General features: G+C 41.1%; 2 protein-coding genes across 18 annotated transcripts in view; one reads left to right on the top strand and one right to left on the bottom strand.

The window, feature by feature from the left end:
* Window positions 1-13,435, top strand: part of ptprk (protein tyrosine phosphatase receptor type K) — an 87,730-nt gene extending 74,295 nt beyond the window's left edge. For 4 of the 13 annotated variants that reach the window (XM_089021490.1, XM_089021491.1, XM_089021486.1 and 1 more), the window contains 15 exons: window positions 886-1,031; window positions 2,145-2,162; window positions 3,246-3,282; window positions 3,371-3,468; window positions 3,582-3,698; window positions 4,589-4,743; window positions 4,838-4,973; window positions 6,616-6,765; window positions 6,887-7,060; window positions 8,859-8,876; window positions 9,293-9,424; window positions 9,497-9,622; window positions 10,211-10,374; window positions 10,958-11,093; window positions 11,262-13,435. In XM_089021490.1, coding sequence (XP_088877616.1) covers window positions 886-1,031; window positions 2,145-2,162; window positions 3,246-3,282; window positions 3,371-3,468; window positions 3,582-3,698; window positions 4,589-4,743; window positions 4,838-4,973; window positions 6,616-6,765; window positions 6,887-7,060; window positions 8,859-8,876; window positions 9,293-9,424; window positions 9,497-9,622; window positions 10,211-10,374; window positions 10,958-11,093; window positions 11,262-11,315 — 1,661 coding nt within the window. In that variant the 3' untranslated portion in view covers window positions 11,316-13,435. The remainder of the gene's footprint in view (window positions 1-885; window positions 1,032-2,144; window positions 2,163-3,245; window positions 3,283-3,370; window positions 3,469-3,581; window positions 3,699-4,588; window positions 4,744-4,837; window positions 4,974-6,615; window positions 6,766-6,886; window positions 7,061-8,858; window positions 8,877-9,292; window positions 9,425-9,496; window positions 9,623-10,210; window positions 10,375-10,957; window positions 11,094-11,261) is intronic. The other 9 variants (XM_089021495.1, XM_089021494.1, XM_089021498.1 and 6 more) reach the window with 7 other exon arrangements.
* A 2,761-nt stretch (window positions 13,436-16,196) lies between these two features.
* Window positions 16,197-20,849, bottom strand: part of dlgap2b (DLG associated protein 2b) — a 49,650-nt gene continuing 44,997 nt past the window's right edge. For all 5 annotated transcript variants that reach the window (XM_089021663.1, XM_089021664.1, XM_089021668.1 and 2 more), the window contains 2 exons: window positions 19,982-20,134; window positions 16,197-19,896 (listed from right to left, as the gene is read on the bottom strand). In XM_089021663.1, coding sequence (XP_088877789.1) covers window positions 19,681-19,896; window positions 19,982-20,134 — 369 coding nt within the window. In that variant the 3' untranslated portion in view covers window positions 16,197-19,680. The remainder of the gene's footprint in view (window positions 19,897-19,981; window positions 20,135-20,849) is intronic.

Below are 20,849 nucleotides of genomic sequence, written 5' to 3'. Positions count from 1 at the left end.
TAGTATGATATTTTTTGTCAAATGCAAAAGTGTGTAAAAAGTACTTCAATTTGAAACCGGAAGTGGCCAGTTTCAGACGGTCCCGCCCCCTTGTTCGTGGTGTCACGCCAAGACGTCTTGCCTTGCTCGACAATCAAAACAATGGCTTCAGATTTGAGAATATGCTTTCTTGTTACTCATCCAGTTATGAATATGATTCAAATAGTTCTGAAGAGGAAAGGAATCGATTAAAGAATTTATTCCCTGTCATTTTGAGGTATTTGGGGGGAAATGTAGCACCCAAAAGAGGCAGAAGATGGCGACAAAGTCCGTGGAAACGGGCTGATTATTTCCTCACAATTTTTGTCAGCGAATATCAAATGCTCGGTGCAACACACAAGGATTCACCATCGCGTTATTTACGTGTCTTCCTTCTAATTTTGCCATCAACACGGATTAACACAAAGTATTCAGGCCAAACAAAATACCGCAAAATGCATTGACATGATGAAAGGACTACTACAATGTCCTTTTTTCGGTCAGGGGCGTTCCTTCAGTGACGTGACGTGAGGAGGACTCGTCAGCAACTCAAAAACAAGACTTCTGCAATATTCAGCACGAGTCTTAAAATGTAAAATATCGCGATATGCGGTGCAATCTTTGTAAAATATGCTCAGTAAAAGTCATTTGAAGCCATTTTACAAATTATGGACACAACTTGTCCGGGGCGTCGGTTGTCCTTTATATGGATATTGCGCATCATCAGACAGAAAAGATAAAATGGGGCGTCAGACAAGAGAGCGAAAAAAAAATCTAGATATGCTTTGATTGGTTGTTTTGTTTCCGCTTCTATTTCTCCCCCTTCCCAAACCCGCCCTCCGCCTTTCTGTTGTCTTTCCCCTTCAGACGATCATTCAAGGGTTATTCTCCAGCCCATCGAAGACGACCCTTCCTCCGACTACATCAATGCCAACTACATCGATGTAAGTGGAAACGCGCCAAATGCTACTATTGGCTCCCAACGAAACCAACGAAACCACACTCCCTCGCTCGTATGTCCGGCCTCTTTACTTTTAAATGCATCCATTGCCCATTTTTCACGCATACCGCCATTTTGCCGTGTGCATTCTTCACTAGTGTTTGTCTTCATATCTCACCATTATCTTTTTGTCTTCCGTCATTTTCAACCATTTTCACTTCTCCACATGCAGTCGCAAATTTCACTCAATTTTCTTTTATTTTCTTCTTTTTTTCTGTTTTGATGTCATCTGCCGCCACTGGATTGCTTGCCGCCACTGACGGCAGACTAGAAATTGATCTAGTAGACTGGGCACTTCCAGCTTTATCAAAAATGTGTTAACGATATCAAGATGGGCAATCTCAGAATTCTCTAACTAAGCTCCAAAATCAATTAAAAGGTTTCTTCAGTTGCCATCTGTACTCCTTTGAAGGTGTCGGATGTTTCACTCCTCATCTGAAGATCTTTGTCAGCGAACTAAAATTGTGCTGGTAACTCTGGCTCTTTATATGTCCCTAATGGACAGAGGTGGTGGTGCCAGACCTCTGTTCTTAGGTCGTTACCACGTAGTCATGCTGATGAGGTGATACCGGAGCAAATGGGGCAATCAGAGACAGGCATAGAACATTAAAGGTAATCATACAGAACCAAAGAAGTAATCAGATTAACCTCAATGAGTAGTCTACTGCTCCGCCAACCTTAGAGCAGGGACCTATCAGAGCAGAGGCCACCTCTGTCCATTAAGGATATATATAGGGCCAGAGTTACCAGCGCAACTTTAATTCGCTGACGCAGCTCTTCGGATGAGGAGGGAAACGTCCGACACCTTCAGTGAAGTACAGATGATGGCTGAAGAAACATTTTCATCACAGACATGAGCTCCAAAATGTCACATAAGACACTTGGTCAAATGAAATAATACATTATTTGCTTGTCCTTCAGGATTTGTCCTTTCTATTTAATCTAATTGTAGTTTTTAGATTTATTTATTTATTTATTTATTTTTGGGGTCACATCCATACGCATTTCATATCAATGCAACTTTTCTGTTTCTGGTTGACACTCACTGACATTATTGTGCTTTCTTTTCTTTCTTTCCTTCCTTCTTTCTTCCACTCGTTCTTTCTGCCTGTGGCCTGGCCTGTAGATTTGGCTGTACAGGGATGTAAGTATCACTGTGGACTCCTTCATTTGTTTTACATCCATTCATCCACCAAGCAGCCATGAAATGATCAAGGCCAGGCTCTGTCTCCACTTTGCTCCATTTTGAGCACTCGCCGTCTGAAAGTTTTCACCTCATCTTGCGCTATTTTAATTTTTTTCCACCTTTCCCTCACTTTGCATCACTTTCACCACGCTTGTCGACTGCCTTTTAGTGTCTCTTGGACATGGTCAGTTTGTTGTTGACATGTTCTCACATGACGGATGGAAAGGTGACACGTTTTACCATGCGGGCTATTTTGTTAAGTATGACAGGCTGTTGCTTTGGTCATATTTTTAAAATATCAGGACTGATTGAGTCTTAAGTGTTTACAAATACATAAGAATTCAATGAACTCATTCACTACCAGACAATGTCCAAAAATGTGTCCAATCCAGTGCCAGGGTTTTTGTCATTTTCACTCAAATTGCAAGACCCACAGAATATTGAGTTTTAGGACTACATACTCTAAACATTCAATTCAGTGTAAGAAACCTTTTTCATCAGAAAAAAAAAGTTATTTCCTAAGTTACATGGTTTTGGAGTTATCTAGCTAGAAATGGGGGCGGCTGTACAAAATACAATTCATTACATCGATATTGATATACGTATATAGCACTTTAACAACTGCTGAAGCTGTAAGAAAGAGCTAACGTGGACAAAAGGCAAATGCTGCCCCCTCGTGGGAGAGAAACACATTGCCAGAGGTCTGACCAGCGCTTTATCGGCACCCTCACAATTCCCCCTCCTTGCAAGAAAAACCAAAACCCGAAAAAAATGGAGCTCCATGTCACACTTCAATCCCCAAATAAATTTGGGAATGGCAGCGAATGAGTTAAATTGGAGGTTATATCATCCCATGGTAGTTTGTCAAATTTGAGACAGAAAAGCTGAAGGTGAAACTAAAATTTAATCGTAGTGTTGGTATAAAACGTAGAGGTAATGCTCATAATGACGGCCCGATTGTAGGTGGGAGAAACCTGACCTGTGTATTTCTTTCTTTGACAATCCCGTTAAAATGGACTGTGATGGTTTTTGTGCTTCCAGGGTTATCAGAGACCAAGCCACTACATTGCTACTCAAGGTGAGCCGCGTTCAACAACACAAACTAATGTGAAATGGAATATTTGTAGCCTCTACAGACCTAAAAAAGCAATGATTTATGATCGCAGGTCCTGTGCATGAGACCGTTTATGATTTCTGGAGGATGGCATGGCAGGAACAGTCGGCCTGCATCGTCATGGTGACCAATTTAGTTGAAGTCGGAAGAGTAAGTTGCGCTTTCCCCTTTCGGGTGATACAAATATATCGCAATGCTCTCTTGTCTGGAAATAATTATTGTGTGGTATTTAAGTACACTTTTGCATGTTGCTTTTGATACAGGTGAAGTGCTACAAGTACTGGCCGGATGACGCCGAGGTGTACGGCGACTTCAAGGTGACCTTTGTTGAGGTGGAGCCCCTTGCCGAATATGTGGTTCGCACATTCACACTGGAGCGAGTAAGTTGTCAAAGAGTTTTCTATGTTGACCCTGTTGGGTTCCTACTTCCTAATCACTCTTTAGAGTTTTTTTAAAGTAGGGGATAACCTACAACATGGTGTTAAAGTCAACGCCCGGGGGCCACATCTGGCCCGCCACATTATTTTAATCGGTCCGCGAAAGCAAATCAAGCATGTCAAGTGCCAAGATGCTTGCTAAAGTTTGAACCAAAATTTCAAATTGTTGTATGTAAAACAAGAACAGTCATTATTCTTTATTTCAGATCTGAAAACTAATAGTCATCAATTTGTCGTGCGTTCAGTATGTAATTTATGTAGGAGATTAACTCATTCAGTGCCAGATGAATTGCAAAAATGTATCCACTCCAGTGCCAGGTTTTTTTTTCATTGTCAGTAGAATTCCAGGACCCACAGAATATTGAGTTTTGGGACTACATTAACATTCAATGCAGTGTAAGAAAACTCAGACTCTCTTCTTTCATCAGAAAAAAATAGTAAATTCCTAAGTTATATGGATCTGGAGTTATCTGAGCATGAAATGGAGACGGCTGTACAAAATACAATACAACATTGATGTATCTGGCGCTTTACTAAAGCTGGAGCTAGAAGTAAGCGTAAACATGGAAAAAAGGGAAATGCCACCCCCTTGTGGAAGGGAAACCATTGCCAGAGGTCTGGCCAGCGCTTTAGCGGCACCCAAGCAAGAAAAAAACAAAACCCGAACTAATTCGGGAATGGCGCTATACATCAATTTCACTTCCCGAATAAATTTGTGAATGGCAGTGAACGAGTTAAACATTCTGACGGTTTCCCCAAATTCATAATGACCCTCAAGAGGAAACCGTAATCGTGTTGAGATGTTCTTCATGTTCTGCTTTCTTTCCCCTCAGCGTGGTTTCAACGAGGTGCGAGAGGTCAAGCAGTTCCACTTCACCGGCTGGCCCGATCACGGAGTGCCGTATCACGCCACGGGACTGCTTTCCTTCATCCGCAGGGTTAAAATCTCCAACCCACCCTCCGCTGGGCCAATCGTGGTCCACTGCAGGTTAAAATAAAACTCAACATACCTACAACAGTGCGCATCGTGAAATAGAAGAGTAGCAATTGCAAATACATTGTTGTTTGTGTTCCGTACGCAGTGCCGGGGCAGGGCGCACGGGCTGCTTCATCGTCATCGACATCATGTTGGACATGGCAGAGCGGGAAGGCGTGGTGGATATCTACAACTGCGTCAAGGCGCTTCGGTCCAGGAGGATCAACATGGTACAGACTGAGGTGACTGCATTACCCATCATCCATCTGCATCAACATGCTAGGGCCAGTGCACGGTAGACAACCCTACGCTGTTGGACTCGGGACACTCACGGTACAGGCTGTAGGGGACTTCCATCCATAACATCGTCCATCCTTTTTGTTTGTGCTGTTGACGCACCGCTTATCATGCTAGTGTTGTCAACTCAACTTTTTGCAACACACTCCATTAACTATTATACGTATAGTAGCAACAGGACATGAAGATAAGAAAAATAAACGGGAAAACAAATATGAGGCGTTTACAGCGGCAGGCCGTGGATTTCATTGCTAGGCCTTCAGTAGTGCTACATCTGAATCAATCAGCTGCGAGTGTGGTGCGATATTACTAAACGTCCACTAGAGGGTGCCGTTGACAAGGAAATAACTTGTGACTTGAAGAAACTTAAGAAATACTGTCATTAAAGTGTTCAAATTTTTATTATGAATGTGCGGATTCATGATAACCTCATAAAATTGCAATATTAATTGCTATTTTAGCTAGCTTCGGAGCTGTCCAACCGTAATGATATCCATCTCTTCTTGAAAAGTTCGTCCTTCAGCCATTGTGGGTTGACAAAATTGCTATTAAAAATAACATCACAATATACTTGCTTATGCAGCTCGTTACAGATACAGTGTGCTAGCTCTGGCAGTATGTTCCTATCACCAGCAGTTCATGATACTATGATTGGCTAGTGACTAGCCAATTATGTTACTAGCCAATCATACTTTGTGAGAACTCTGACGTTGTCAGCACCTTCCAGCAGGCCTTGGGTTGCCAACTCGAACTTTGATTGGTAAAAGCAACAGTTTCATTGATATTGATTTTTATGCTCCAGGGCCTGCAGGACAGATTGTGAAGGCGTACAGGTAGATTTCTGACCCTGGTAACAAATGATGACTGAAATCTGATTGGTTAAATGCTTAAATTTGAAAACACACATCTGGAAGCAGCACAACAAGGGAAAAGCAATGAAAGGAAGCTGAAAGACAATTTGGAATTATTTAATAAGTATTCATGAGCAAAATAAAATTCCATTGGTCTGTCATTCAGATATTTTAGGCCAGGGGAGAAGACTTTGCAGGCCTTGACGGCCCACCACTGGGTGTTTATATAATAAAAAAACTCCTAAAGTGAACTGAGAATCGTTTCATTTGCAAAAATGGTAGTTTGCTGCCCTCTAGTGACAGTTCAAAGAAAGAATTTGCCCAAAAAAAATCAATTCTATATTACTATTGGCTGGCTCGCTCACTAAATTCAATTTGTTTACATTCCTTTGGGAGAAACGAAGAACAAAGAGTTATTTTAAGAGAGGCCGCTATTTTGAAGACCCACCGGTTCTATTTTATGATGCGCTCTTTCATGTTTAGACCCATTTCTATTTCAGTTGACGCATAAATGCCTCTTAAATTTTACACCCGGTAATCAAATTAGAGAATCTCCTTCAATCCAAATGATATGATAACTCAAATCTTCATCAGTCATCTGCATAACTCCACCCGCCACCTACCACACCTCACTCAACGTCTGTTTTCTCACCTCCGACAAATTTCTGTGACTAACGATTACTCAGCTCATGGATAAGTGCGACGGTAAAACACGCTTGTCGTCTGCGTTCCCCAGGAGCAGTACATATTCATTCACGATGCCATATTAGAGGCCTGTCTATGCGGGGAAACGGCCATTCCCGTTTGTGAATTCAAAGCTGCTTTCTATGAGCTCATCCGCATTGACTCCCAGACCAACTCGTCCCACCTCAAGGATGAGTTCCAGGTAACTATATTGTTATTTTTTTGGGTATATTTAACGTAGTTTCAAGAAATACGAAGATGTGAAATTGACTTTCCTAATCAGTTTGACCCTCAATGGGTGATGTCTCGCTTTGTCATTCCAGACTTTAAACTCGGTGACTCCCCAGCCTCAACCAGAAGACTGCAGCATTGCGTTGTTGCCTAGAAACCAGGATAAAAACCGCTTCGTGGACGGTCTTCCACCTGACCGTTGCCTCCCCTTCCTCATCACAATAGACGGGGAAAGTAGCAACTACATCAACGCAGCTCTCATGGACGTAAGTTTTGTGCAGTGCATCTCACCTGGCAAATTTTTAACAACTTTAACTCATTCACTGCCATTCCCGAATTTATTTGGGAATTGAAGTGTGACCTGAAGCGCCATTTCCGAATTTGTTCGGGTTGAGGTTTTTTTTCCTGCGGGGGGGTGGTGTGGGTGCCGATAAAGCCTCTGGCAATGTTATTCCCTTCCACAAGGGGGAAGCATTTGCCTTTTGTCCATGTTAGCACTTTGTTACGTCTTTAGCTGTTGTTAAAGCGCTATATAAATGTATGTCTTGTATTGTATTTTTACATATGCCCCCATTTCAACCTCAGATAACTCCAGACCCACATAATTTAGGAATTAACTCTTTTTTTGATGAAAGAAGATTATCTAAGGTTTCTTACACCGAATTGAATGTTTATGTAGTCCTAAAATGCAATATTCTGTGGGTTCTGGAATTTGAGTGTCAATGACAAAAACCCTGGCACTGGAGTGGACACATCGTATGGCAGTGAATGAGTTAAAAAATAACATTGGAAATGAATGGAATGCTCAAAACTGATACGGAAATAACATTGTGATGCACGCGTTAATTCGATGACACGCACGCACACATACAGTCTCCCCTCCCTGTTTGTGTGATGCTATGTTTGTGATTTAAGCACACAAGTAAGCTAGAGACAAATCCAGGTTTCGGATTAAAAGGGATGCCGGATTTGTGGTGCAAAAAGTACCGCAAATAGCGTGAAAAAAAATATAAGTCATGCAAATTAGTAATATAAATGTCAAACATCCCGATATGGTATTTGGTGTTGTCAGGATGAGTCGGACTTTGCGAAGAATCATTGTCATAGGAACACTGCAGTTTCTCAGGAGTGTTTTTTTTCATGAGAAATTAGAAGGATGTCAACAGAAAGCAGTCATTAGGAAAGGGGCCATCAAAGTCTTGTACGGTACAATATTTTGGATGACAAAATAAAGTTTTCAGAAGCACAATGTCATAGTTCACCACTTACCGTATTTTCCGTTGTATAAGGTGCACCGTAGAATAAGGCGCACCGCCAATAAATGGTGCATTTTCAAACTTTTTCCATATCTAAGGTGCACCTTCAATGAATGAAATGAAGTTTTTCAAATGTAATACATATGAATATACAAAGGTTTTCCAAATATAAGGCACACCACATTATAAGGCGCTACAGGGGGAAATGGAGTCGTGGATGCTGACAGTAGTTGCAAGACCTGTTGTGGCTTAATATCACGTCGCATATAAGGAGCACCGGAGTAGAAGGTGCAAATAAATGGCGTGTTTTCAAACCTTTTCCATATATAAAGCACAGTGTACTATATGGCGCACCTTCAATGAATGAAATGAAGTTTTCCAAATATATGAATATACAAAAGTTTTCCAAATATAAGGCTCTCCACATTTTACGGCGTGACAGTAGAGGCTGGGGTTACATACTACTTCTACAAGGGGGAAATTGAAATGCTGACAGTAATTGCGAGACCTGTTGTGGTTCAATATTACACCTGTGTATAAGGCGCAAATATAAGAAAATCAAGGCCTCTTAGACGCGCCTTATACACTGGAAAATATGGTCCTTAGGCGACAGAGGAAAAAGTATGGTGGCCACTCCCCTTCTGCCATCCTACTACGTTCTCATGAATATTGAAAGGTGAGAACGTACAACGGTTGTTTCCATGGTGAAAAAGCCAACATGCAAGACTTGAGTGCGTTTTTTTTGTTGTTTTGTTTTGGTAGAATTGCGTCTTAGTTTAAACTCAACTTTGGCCTCTTTTTAACCAAGCTGTCAGAGGAGTTCCAGGTAACGCGATTTCACTTCCAATATTCCAATACTGGATTTGTTTCATGGCTTCGCTGTCTTTGCACCACTCCCCCACGTTCGACGTCTTACCATACGCCCCCACACCCACCGAATCCACTGCGAGGTTGACTTCTCTCATGTTCCCTTCCCCCACGAGTCATCGACACCTGTGCTACACCTGTGGCTGCGTTAGCGTCGGTTCATTTTGACAGGCTTATTTCGGCGCAATACGAAGTCAACCCGAGTAGACGTGTGTGTCTGTGGCGCATGCTACTCACTGCCTCACTTCCCTTCCTCCCTCACCCCTGCATGAACCTATGATCAAGCATCTGGAACATGTTTGTTTGAGCAACCTCGGTGGGACACGTTCAGCGCATCTGAACTGACATATCTCATCCACATTGTTTATTTTTCAGAGCTACCGACAACCCGCTGCCTTTATAGTCACCCAACATCCTCTGCCCAACACCGTCAAAGACTTTTGGCGCCTGGTGTATGACTACGGCTGCACCAGTCTCGTCATGCTCAATGAGATTGACCTCGCGCAGGTACATCAGACTTTCAAACCCATGTCCGTGCAGTTTTTTTTCTTTAATCTTAACATGTAATCAACTTCACAGGGTTGCCCCCAATACTGGCCTGAAGAAGGCATGTTGCGTTACGGGCCGGTCCAAGTTGAATGTATGTCCTGCTCAATGGATTGCGACGTGATCAGCAGGTTGTTTCGTGTCTGCAACCTCACCAGGGTGAGTCTTGGATGAAACATTTTTTTGGGAACCCAAAGATTTCTTTCCATTATATTTACAGACGCTCCCCAACTTACGAACGAGATACTTTCCGAACGGTCGTTTGTAAGTTGAATTTGTTCGTAAGTTGATTCAGTGTTATATTTTGTATGGAATGTATGTTTTAGGCTTATATACTGTAAGTATGTTTAATGCATGTATAAGTAAACTGTATTGGTTTGTACTGAAAAATAAACATTTAATAAATGCTTGATAAAGATAATGTATATGTACAACTGGAGAGAATACTAAATATGTTACTAGTACAAAAATGTTCGTATGTACCGTTGTTCGTAACTTGAATGTTCGTATGTAGGGGAGTGTCTGTAATTTGTCCATAATTTTCAACAGTAGCCAAAATGGAACTGTATAGTGCCACTTAGCAGTTTTTTTTTGTTTTTTTTTGACGACGATACTAGTGCAGCGTGTTCTACCGGAAACAAATTCCTTGTGTGTTCTGCATACTTGGCAATAAAGATGATTCTGATTCTGATTCTGATTCTAATAATCATACATGAGCATGTCTAAATGTCTCTGTCAATGTGTTAGCCACAGGAAGGCTACTTGATGGTCCGTCAATTCCAGTATTTGGGCTGGGCGGGTCACAGGGAGGTCCCGGCCTCCAAGCGCTCCTTCCTCAAGCTCATCCTGCAGGTGGACCAGTGGCAGCGTGAGGGGGAGGAAGGGGAAGGAAGAACCATCGTCCACTGCCTGTGAGTTAACCATCAATATTCATAAGACAGAGCGCCGGACCCCCACCAAGGATTACCATATTTTCCAGTGTATAAGGTGTATGTAGTTACGGTTTCCTCTCAGGTGGCCGGTATGAATTAGAAGAAGCCATTAGAATAGGTTAATTTCCTCCATATATTACATACAGAATACACAACAATTTACTGTATTTTCAGGTGTATAAGGTGCATAAAAATGCCTAGAATTTCTTCAAAAAATGACCCTGTGCCTTATACTGCGTTGCGACTTATATGTGAAGTAATATTGAGCCACAACAGATCTCGCAACTACTGTGTGCAGCCAATGACTCCATTTTCCCCTGTATAAGTATTACATAACCCCAGCCTCTACTATAGTGCCTTATATTTAGAAAACCTTTTTTTTATACTGTATTTATATATTATATTAGGGAAACTTTTTTTATTCATTGTCCAGTGAGCCTTATATATGGAAAAAGTTAGGAAATACACCATTCATTGGGGGTGCGCCTTATACACCGGAAAATACGGTAATAATAGAACAGTGGTTCTCATTTTATTTATTTATTTGTTTGTGTTTGTAAAGAAACGGAGGCGGACGTAGCGGCGTGTTCTGTGCCAGTAGTATTGTGTGTGAGATGGCCAAGAGACAGAGCGTGGTTGACGTCTTCCACGCCGTCAAAACCTTGAGGAACAGCAAGCCCAATATGGTGGACGCTCCGGTGAGGTCAACTTTGGTTTACTTCTGTCTTCAGGTGTGGGTGTGTGGGTTCATTTATTTCCCCCCCCCCCCACTGGGAATAAGATGTGAATGAATTGCACAACATAGACAATGTTGATGTAAGGGGTTTTGCATAAATGTGACATTTGTGGTGTTTATGCATGTCCAGGAGCAGTACAGGTTCTGTTACGACCTGGCGCTGGAGTTCATCGAGACCTCCTAAACAGGTCAGGAGATGGCAGAGGAGCCCACAAAGAAGTCCCTCGCCACGCGACATCCGCTCGCCGGTGTGATGGTGACATATCCCCATCCATTCCGAACCAGCGCAGAAGCGCCCTCTCCTGGACTTTTGCATGGGAGACTTTGAACCGTCTTTCCTGCTAATATTGTAGATCTTGAGTGCCAGTGGGGCCCTATGGAGGTGAGGGGTCATTAGTCAACGATGTTTCGTATCTTGACGCGGCTCCCGCTCGATAAAGGCTACAAGGTTTGGATGATTATCATTGCGATGCTCTTTTTTTAAGTCTTTTTAATTTTTTGGGTCAAACTGAATCATATATTAACTCATTCACTGCCAGACAATGTGCAAAAATGTGTTCGCTCCAGTGCCAGGGTTTTTGTCAGTGTCACTCGAATTCCAGGAAACACAGAATATTGGGTTTTCAGACTACATAAACATCCAATGCAGCGTAAGAAACCTTAGACTCATCTTTCATCATAAAAAAAAGTTAATTCCTAAATTATATGGGTCTGGAGTTATATGAGGGTGGCTGTCCAAAATACAATGCAAAACATACATATTGATATATATCGCAATTTAACAACAACAGAAGCTGGAACAAAGTGCTAACATTGAAAAAAGGGAAATGCTTGCCCCCTCGTGGAAAAGAAAAAAACATAGCCAGATACCATGGCCAGCGCTTTATCGGCACCTAAGCAGGAAAAAAAACAAAACCCAAATTAATACTACGCCATATTTTCAATTCCCGAATAAATTCATGAATGGCAGTGAATGAGTTAAAACACGTCAAATAACCCGGAAAGCCAATTTGAGATTAACCTAAAAAAATGTTTACATGTTGAGTATTATTAGGCTTTTGCATTTATTATTTCATGAAGAAACTTATTGTCAAATGATATGATTTTATATTAACATTTTTTTAAATAAGTTGGTTTATTTTATTTTATTTTTTTTATTACGTTTTCAAGTAAACCCTTTTATTTGAATTGTTTTGCTATCCAGGGCTGGGCCCAACACACACGATCAATTCATCACCCCCTGAATGAGCTCCGTATCGAGAAGTCGATGTAATCCGCAATTTGCGTCACTTCAACTTTTAACAGTGTCTCACGGCTTTGTTTACTTTGTGCACTGGCGGCCCCCGTGACTCTTCTTTCCTCTCGTTTTATGCCACCGCAGATGTTTTATTCATAAGCCAAAGACTTGTGTATATATAAATGTGTATACGGTTGAAGCACATTGTTCGTATTTATTGTTCACTTGTGTCGCTTATCAGAACAATCATTCTTCACTCCGTACTGGGCCAACTAATGAGCGGTGAGTGTAAGAACATGCTGTATATCGGAGCAGTAGAGTTACGCTAGTTTTTAGTTTTTTTCTTCAGTATTTACTCTGTCTTGTTTTCATTTGAACAGACTGTGACGTCAAGTCGCTCCCTGTTATATATAGTCTGTGCGGTATTTGCGCTTGTCATCCAAACGGTAGGAGCTTGTTTTTGTATCCGGCCGGCAGAGAAAGCGACGCTTGTGCATGATAATGATATTTTTTTGGGCTGGGGTGAGTTATTGTTTCAAAATGGCATCCTGGATGGAGAACGGACTTTGTTGAATGCATCCTCATGGAACATCAGCGTTGTCACGATGTTGACTTGTGCAGACTGACGTGTTTTTGTTTCACACAAGCTCCATCGAGGCATGAAAAAAAATGTAAATACACTATGAGATGTTCTGCTCTAGCGAGTTTGCATCCTGTAAATAGTACGTTAAAAAGCTCCAACGTTGAGATTTAACGGACAGATAAAATGTTACTTTTGTTTGTACAGACAAATGTTTAATGTTGATTCTCTCTGTGGAACCGGAATTGTTTTTATGTTACAATTGTTTTTATTTCGTTTAAAAAAAGAGGATGTCATGCAAGAGTGAAATGATGGATTTAGGCAAAGAAATCCACCGTTCTAGTGAAAGTGGCCATGGTCAAAAATGAGTGACATTTGCTCCCAATCCAGTCTGAATATAAAGTCAATATTCATAGTTATTGTCTGTAATGTTTGGCTTCTTTGCTGTAATAAAAACGACCACTTCTTTCAAAAGAAGACTGTAATTCAATAAGCACAGTAACCACGTTAACAAATACTGACACTACCCAACTACGAATATTCGAGTTAGGAATAACGGTACATACGAACATTTTTGCAGGTCCAGTATGTTGAAAAAATGTTTGAAAAGAGATGCTGTAAGTTAGATTTTGTTTTGCACGCCTTTTTCCGGCCAAACTCGCTTGCAATTGGCTGTGTAGAATATGTGGGCGGGGAGGAAATCCCTCTTTCCAGTTGGCGCTCCAGGAGGACGCGATGAATAACAAAATGTAATGGCTGCTGGCATGTAATTCAGTAATTACGTGCCAGCTTCAATAATGGCTTACTGAAGACCCAAGGATATACAGTATGTCGTCATACTACAGTAGGTGTGAATTTATTTTACGACTGTTAGACCGTCTGTGTTTTATACTTCCCCGTTCAGTGTTTGACATCTAAACATCGAAAATACCCAAAACACGCAGTCTGATATTTTTATTCATTTGCAAAACACCAATAAAAATGACTTAAAGTGTCCAAAATCTGCAAAAAATTGAGCTGCGAATTGGGCATTTTCAGAAAGTCCCGCCCCAGTTCGTGACGTCACGCCAAGACGTCTTACATTGTTGGAGAATAAAAACAATGGCTTCAGATTCGGATAATATGCTTTCTTGTTCCACATCCAGTTATGAATATGATTCAAATAGTTCTGAAGAGGAAAGCATACATGTTTGCAATCGATTAAAGAATTTATTCCGTGTCATTTTGAGGCAAACGGGCGGGGGGGGGGGACGTCTCACCCAAAAAAAGGAAAGAAAATGGCCACCGAGCTGTGAGGAATGAATCAGCCCGTTTCCACAGGCTGATAAATTCCGTCCATGGAGCTTGGACTCCCTCTGCTGGCGGCTTTTGGGTGTAACACAAGGTTTAAAAAAAAAAACAGTGCAGCAAAATACATTGACGTGATGGAAAGACGCTAAGATGCGTCTTTTTTACAGTCAGGAAGCGGTCCTTTTCTGACGTCACGTACGGACTCGTCACCAACTCAAAAACAAGACTTCCTGAATGTTCAGCGCGAGTCTTAAAACGTAAAATATAGCTATATGCGGTGGAATCTTATTAAAATACGCTCAGTAGAAGTCATTTGAAGCCATTTTACAAATTATGGACACAACTTGTCCGGAGACGTCGGTTGTCCTTTAAACATACGTTACATGCCAAATATAACACTGAAACACACCTATGAACAAATTCACCTTACGAACGATTGCTCTGAACGTATTTTGTTCGTAAGGTGGGGCGCCCCTGTAAGCCATGTTGTCATGTTTGACTGACCTTTGCTGGACTTTTGAACACATCCATCCATTTTCGGGTCCAATCGTACAGTACAGACTTTCATATCCCGATCGACTTTGAGAAGACTCCTTAACCAGAAAAGATGACTTGGTCCTTGCAATCTATGCAAATGTATGTTATCAATGAACCAATCCCATTGCTTTCTTCCAAAAGTTTAATCCGATTCTTTATTTACACAAGGTGAATGGCACTCATTTTAATGAGTCAAATTAACACAAAACAAGCAAGAAAATCAAAATCGTGATATGAATTGTGGAATTCAAACATTGCATTAGAAAAAAAAAGAATACATGTGACAGGGTTAAAGAAACCTCAAAAATGAAATATTAGTTTTGAAAAAATCTTAGAAACACTAACCAATCTGTAGAATGCTGTCATACTGACCAGCAATGAAACACTAAATAATACATTCATTTTCACTACCCTGCATGCTATCTGAAGAGCCTGTAAAAAACATTTGGACAAAAGAAGTCAACCAAAACATGGTGAAGCGCGTAAAATAGTTCCATTCAAATTAGGCATATATTATATATATATATATTTATATTTATATCTTTTTTTGTACAAATAAAGAATATTTGGCATTTATATCCATCCTCATATTTCTCAACATTTCAAAATAGAATGACGATAATCTTTGACACATCACATTTGTCATTCCCCCCCCAAAAAAAAAACTTTAAAAGCTGTTTTCTTCCAAAACATTCACAACACGACACCTTGGCCATCAAAGGCTAACATCAGATATTGTGAGTGCTCTCTCACCTCATATTATTTTATTATGAAGTAATAAGATTATGCGAGTGAGCGGATTCAAGAGGACTGAAGTGATTGATTTTTGTTCTAAAATCATAGTGTGGAGTCTCTCCAACTAAAAATAAAAAAATGATTTACAACTGTTTATTAAGCATGTAAAGTAAGCTTATTGCTTGAGGAGCAGATACACGATGGACTGATTTCATGAATGAAGTTATGAGCAGAGAGAGAGCACAAAAAGCGAAGGACATCTTTGCAGTGCACAAAAAGAGAGCGGGAAAGGAAAGCTTTTCAATTAAAGGTGGAAGTGGGGAGATCCAGTCGTCAGGGTTCTGCCATGTGCGAGCGTGTGTGTGTGTAGATTGTGTGAAGGAACGAAAAAATTAAGAATCGATTGAGTGTTAAATGCAATCAGCGGCAAGTCGGCTGATAGAGACCTAAATCATAACCTAAGACGAACACAAACATACATCCAAATTCTGCATAGTACGCAATCGTGGCTTCCGAGCCCACCTGCCACAAATCCGACCACGCAGTGAGGTAAAAAGACGAGTGTATTCGTTGCTCCGATGGATAGTAATGATCAGAGCAGAGTGATTTCTAATTTAGAAGATTTAGAAGATTAGTTCGCTTTGTCAGCGAACTAAAGTGTGAAGCCTCTTGGATAGGAGGCGAAACGTCCGAAACCTTCAAAATTGTACAGATGACGGTTGAAGAAACCTTCTCATCGATGGACCACTCCTGTACGACTGAGAGCTTACACAGACGTATATTTTCTGATGAAAAAATGAGGATAAGATTTCTTATGCTGCATTAAAGGACAACCGACGTCTCCGGACAAGTTGTGTCCATAATTTGTAAAATGGCTTCAAATGACTTCTACTGAGCGTATTTTACAAAGATTCCACCGCATATAGCTGTATTTTACGTTTTAAGACTCGCGCTGAATTTTCCGGAAGTCTTGTTTTTGAGTTGGTGACGAGTCGGTACGTGACGTCACTGAAGGAATGCCCCTGACTGAAAAAAAAGGACACATTGTAGCAGTCCTTCCATCACGTCAATGCATTTTGCTTTGCTTGTTTGGTCTGAAAACGTCATGTTGCACCAAAATGAGCCAGAAGAGGGCGACCAAGCTCCATATAAGGAATTTATCACCCTGTGGAAACAGGCTGATTATTTCCTCCTCTTTTTTGGTGATACATTTCCCCCAATGTTGGCTCAAAATGGCACGGAATAAATTCTTTAATCGATTGCAAACATGTATGCTTTCCTCTTCAGAACTATTTGAATCATATTCATAACTGGCTGTGTAACAAGAAAGCATATTCTCCGAATCTGAAGCCATTGTTTTGATTCTCCTGCAATGCAAGACGTCTTGGCGTGACGTCACAACTGGGGGGGGGGGGAACTTTCTGAAAATGCCCAATTCGCAGCACATTTTTTTGCAGATTTTGGACACCTTAAGTCATTTTTATTGGTGTTTAGCATTTGAATCAAAATATCATACTGCGTGTTTTGGGTATTTTAGATGCTATAAAACGGTTTTCTGATGTCAGTTCGGAAACAAAAAAAATGATGTCGGTTGTCCTTTAAATGTTTATGTAGTCCTAAAACTCAATATTCTGTGGGTCCTGGAATTTGAGTGATAATGACAAAAACACTGGCACTGGAGTGGACACATTTTTGCACATCATCCGGCAGTGAATGAGTTACAATACAAGCTCATTTTTTGTTTGTTACAGTGACCTTCTACAGATACACAAAAAATATATATTTGTTGGCCTACTTTCCTTTGCACTCTAAAACTATTAAGAAACTATTTGTTTATATTGTTTGCAAAAAAATATCAACCATAGGGTGATCTCTTTTTTCGTCTTCGGACCCGCGCCGTTGTCACTCAGGATGCATTGTGAATTTGACTGTTGCATTGCTCCTAAAAAAAAGTGGGCGGAGCCCGTCAGGCCTGGCTCGAACCACTTTGCAGCCCTTTTTTAACGCTTAAAAATGAAAAGCAGCAGCAACAGCCATCACACACATCAACACTGTAAGGCACATGAGGAATTTTCATGTCCATAGTTGCCAAACCCTCCCCCCGTCATACCAAATATTTTCTTGGATGCCCTATTGATCATGCACATATTGTGATTTATATAGACTATTAGCCCCTCAAGATACCAGTTAATGTAAATGTACGTGCACCTCGCACATGTATATCGGTGGTGGTGGGGCTCTTTTTTTTAACCCCAACATGTATCTAAAACCCTGTAAATTCCTCACCACATGCCACTAGAAATCGCACACACACACACACACACACACACACACACACACACACACACACACACACACACACACACACACACACACACACACACACACACGCACACACACACACACACACAATTGTGAAGAATACTGGAGAGACATTATCCACTGCTGTCAACGAAAAACTGACAGTGGTCTATATACAGAATATAACGGCAACGCGACAGGAGCTTTCCAGGCTGGTCCACCGACTGTAGTTTCCTGAACGTAAGTAACTTACCTCATTCACTGTCATTCCTGAATTTATTTGGGAATAGAAAATTGTGACGTGGAGCGCCGTTCTGGAATTTGTTCGGGTTTTGGTTTTTCTTGCGGGAGGGGTGCCGATAAAGTGCTGGTCAGACCTCTGGCAATGTTTTTGCCCCCCCACGAAGGGGCAGCATTTGCCTTTTGTCCATGTTAGCACTTTGTTCCAGCTTCAGTTGTTGTTAAAGCGATATAGAAATCAATATGTATTGTATTTTGTACTTCTGCCCCCATTTCAAGCTCATATAACTCCAACTATAACTATAATTTAGGAATTAACAGTTTTTTTTCCTGATAAAATAAGTGACTCTAAGGTGTCTTACGCTGCATTGAATGTTGATGTAGTCCTAAAAGTCAATATTTTGTGGGTCCTGCAATTTGAGTGAAAATGACAAAAATGCTGGCGCGAGAGTGGACACGTTTGCACATCGTCTGGCAGTGAATGAGTTAAGGGCTGGATGGTTGCCATGGCAACAAAATTTACACAACCCTCCTGGTTCCAAGCCAGTTTACCATGTAAAAGAATTCATGTCAGTTTGCAGGTACATTAAATATTGCGACTGTAATAATTCAGTGAAGCTATTTTTGGTTATTACGTCAAGTTTTGTGCATCCCTGACGTCTTTGCACTTTTTTTTGTTTCTGACACGCGCAATACAAAGATGATCTTTCCTAATCACAATGGAGCACGCACAATCCCAGCGCGGAGACAACGGGCACCATATTGATACATGTTTTTCTTAAAAAGTCCTTGAGTGTGTCTGTGCGTGCGTAAGGACAACATTTGGAGTAAAAAGCAGCACCGTTTACTATAGTAACTGACCAGTTGTTAAAGTGTCATTTGCGCCTTTTTTTTGTTGACTAAATGGCATTTTTTTGTGTGTGTATGTGTGTGAGAAATCCGAGCTAAATGTTGCAGCGTATACGCATGCCCTAATGTCCACCAGTGCAAATGATCTGTTAAAAACAACATGTCACTACTAAATGCGGACTGCAATGGAAGTATACTTAGCAGAATGTCATGAAACGGAGAAAAATAAACGTTCCTTTGCAATTCAACTGCAACATTATCACGTGAGCTTCATAAACTACATTTCCCTTGGAAATACAAACATGGATATCATAAGGCGCAACAAATGCTTTGTTCCAAATTTTCCTATTCCTGGTGTTCTGCACTGTCACCGCATCCAGCAGCTGACAAGAAAAATCAGTTTGGTGGGTCAAATGGATTAAAATTTAAATGGCAACGTGGAATTGGCAACTTGACTAACAAAGAGAAATTTCTCCATTGTACCAAATTATGATTTAACTTACAATTGGCCACAAAATATAGAAACCGGGTATTGATTTGCGGCAATAGCAGCTCACCTCTCGGTCAACTAATCATAAATGGAGATAAAAAGGTTATTTGAGCTTGCTTCAAGCACCGCAACCCTCGTAATTTGCAGAGTTGATTTGAAGACTGCATTTTGAAATAAAAGCTCTAAAAAAGGCCGATACTTTAAATAATAGATGGAAGATAGATGTGATACCAAGAGCTGGTGTTAGATGAAAAACACAACAATGGTGACCAATATTGAATCTGTGGACCTCAAAGCCTCGTCTGAGCTTCCGGGATGTAAATCTCGATGCTGTCAGCTCGCTCAGTGGCCGAGTTCTGTCTGAATGACGCCGCTCGCTTGGCGGCCATGAGCCGTCGGCGGGCTTCCTGACGCTGGCGGTCTTGAAGGTCCAGGGATCGCTCCCGTATCACGCCGCCTCGGCCTCTGGATGGCCTCTTGGTTAAAGGAGGAAGCCACTTGTGATCCTTGGGAAAGACGGGAACGCGTGGGCCATTCATTATTCCAGAAATTTGTGAATTTCAGTCCAGTACAGTGAAAAAAATCTGCTACCTTCTTCTCAAGACTCTCCACCAGCTGCCACTGGTTGCTTTTGATTTGCTGCAGCTCTTCGAATTTGGCAGTGACGTCTTCAATGGAAAGCTGCAGGAGGTCCCAGAACCCGGCCAGATCCTGAGATGTGGGTCTGGGCATGGCGCTTGGGTCCTTGTTTTGAAACAAAACAACGCAAATTTGATTATTCATATGTGTACAGTATTCCCTCGTTTATCGCGGTTAATGCGGACCGGGACCCTATAAGATAGCGAACCCTACAAGTATTGGTAACTTTACATGTGTATGAGTAAAAAAAATATTTATATGGCCAAATTTAGTGGAACACAGTACAGGACGTGCATGAAGAAGCAGAGTAAATGTTTGTAGTACCGTACGTGTCTTTGTGTTTTTGTTTTTTTTCCCAAGATGGCGGCGCGTGAACACGCAGCGGTTCCTCTCTCTCCCGGCAAATAGACGTTTTCGTGTTATTATGTTTGTCAAAGTCATTATAAGTGCCTTGCACGCTGGGTCCGGGAGGACAGTAATTTCATCTGTGCTGTATGTTATTCATATTATCATATTTGACAATAAAGCTGACTTTGACTTTGAATTTGACAAAACCCTAATGCAATAAACAGTCCACTATAAACCTACATTATATACAGTATAAAATTTACAGTTACACTACTCGTCGTTACGCACCCTAAATTCATTGACGTTGTAATGGCATGCAACAGCGACATCACTTTCGCAGCTGAGGGCGTGTTAAGTTCGAATTAAAATACGACAATATGTACAGTACATAACCTGAACTAACGCGATGCGAGAACAGGATTAGGGATAAGTATTCAGGTAGGTGGAATGCTGTCCAGTAGTGTCGTCTCTA

The sequence above is a fragment of the Hippocampus bargibanti genome, linkage group LG19, assembly GCF_051943395.1.
Source record: "Hippocampus bargibanti isolate YZ-2025 linkage group LG19, ASM5194339v1, whole genome shotgun sequence".
In the NCBI taxonomy this organism is placed as follows: Eukaryota; Metazoa; Chordata; class Actinopteri; order Syngnathiformes; family Syngnathidae; genus Hippocampus; species Hippocampus bargibanti.
This window is presented reverse-complemented; position numbering and strand designations above follow the sequence as displayed.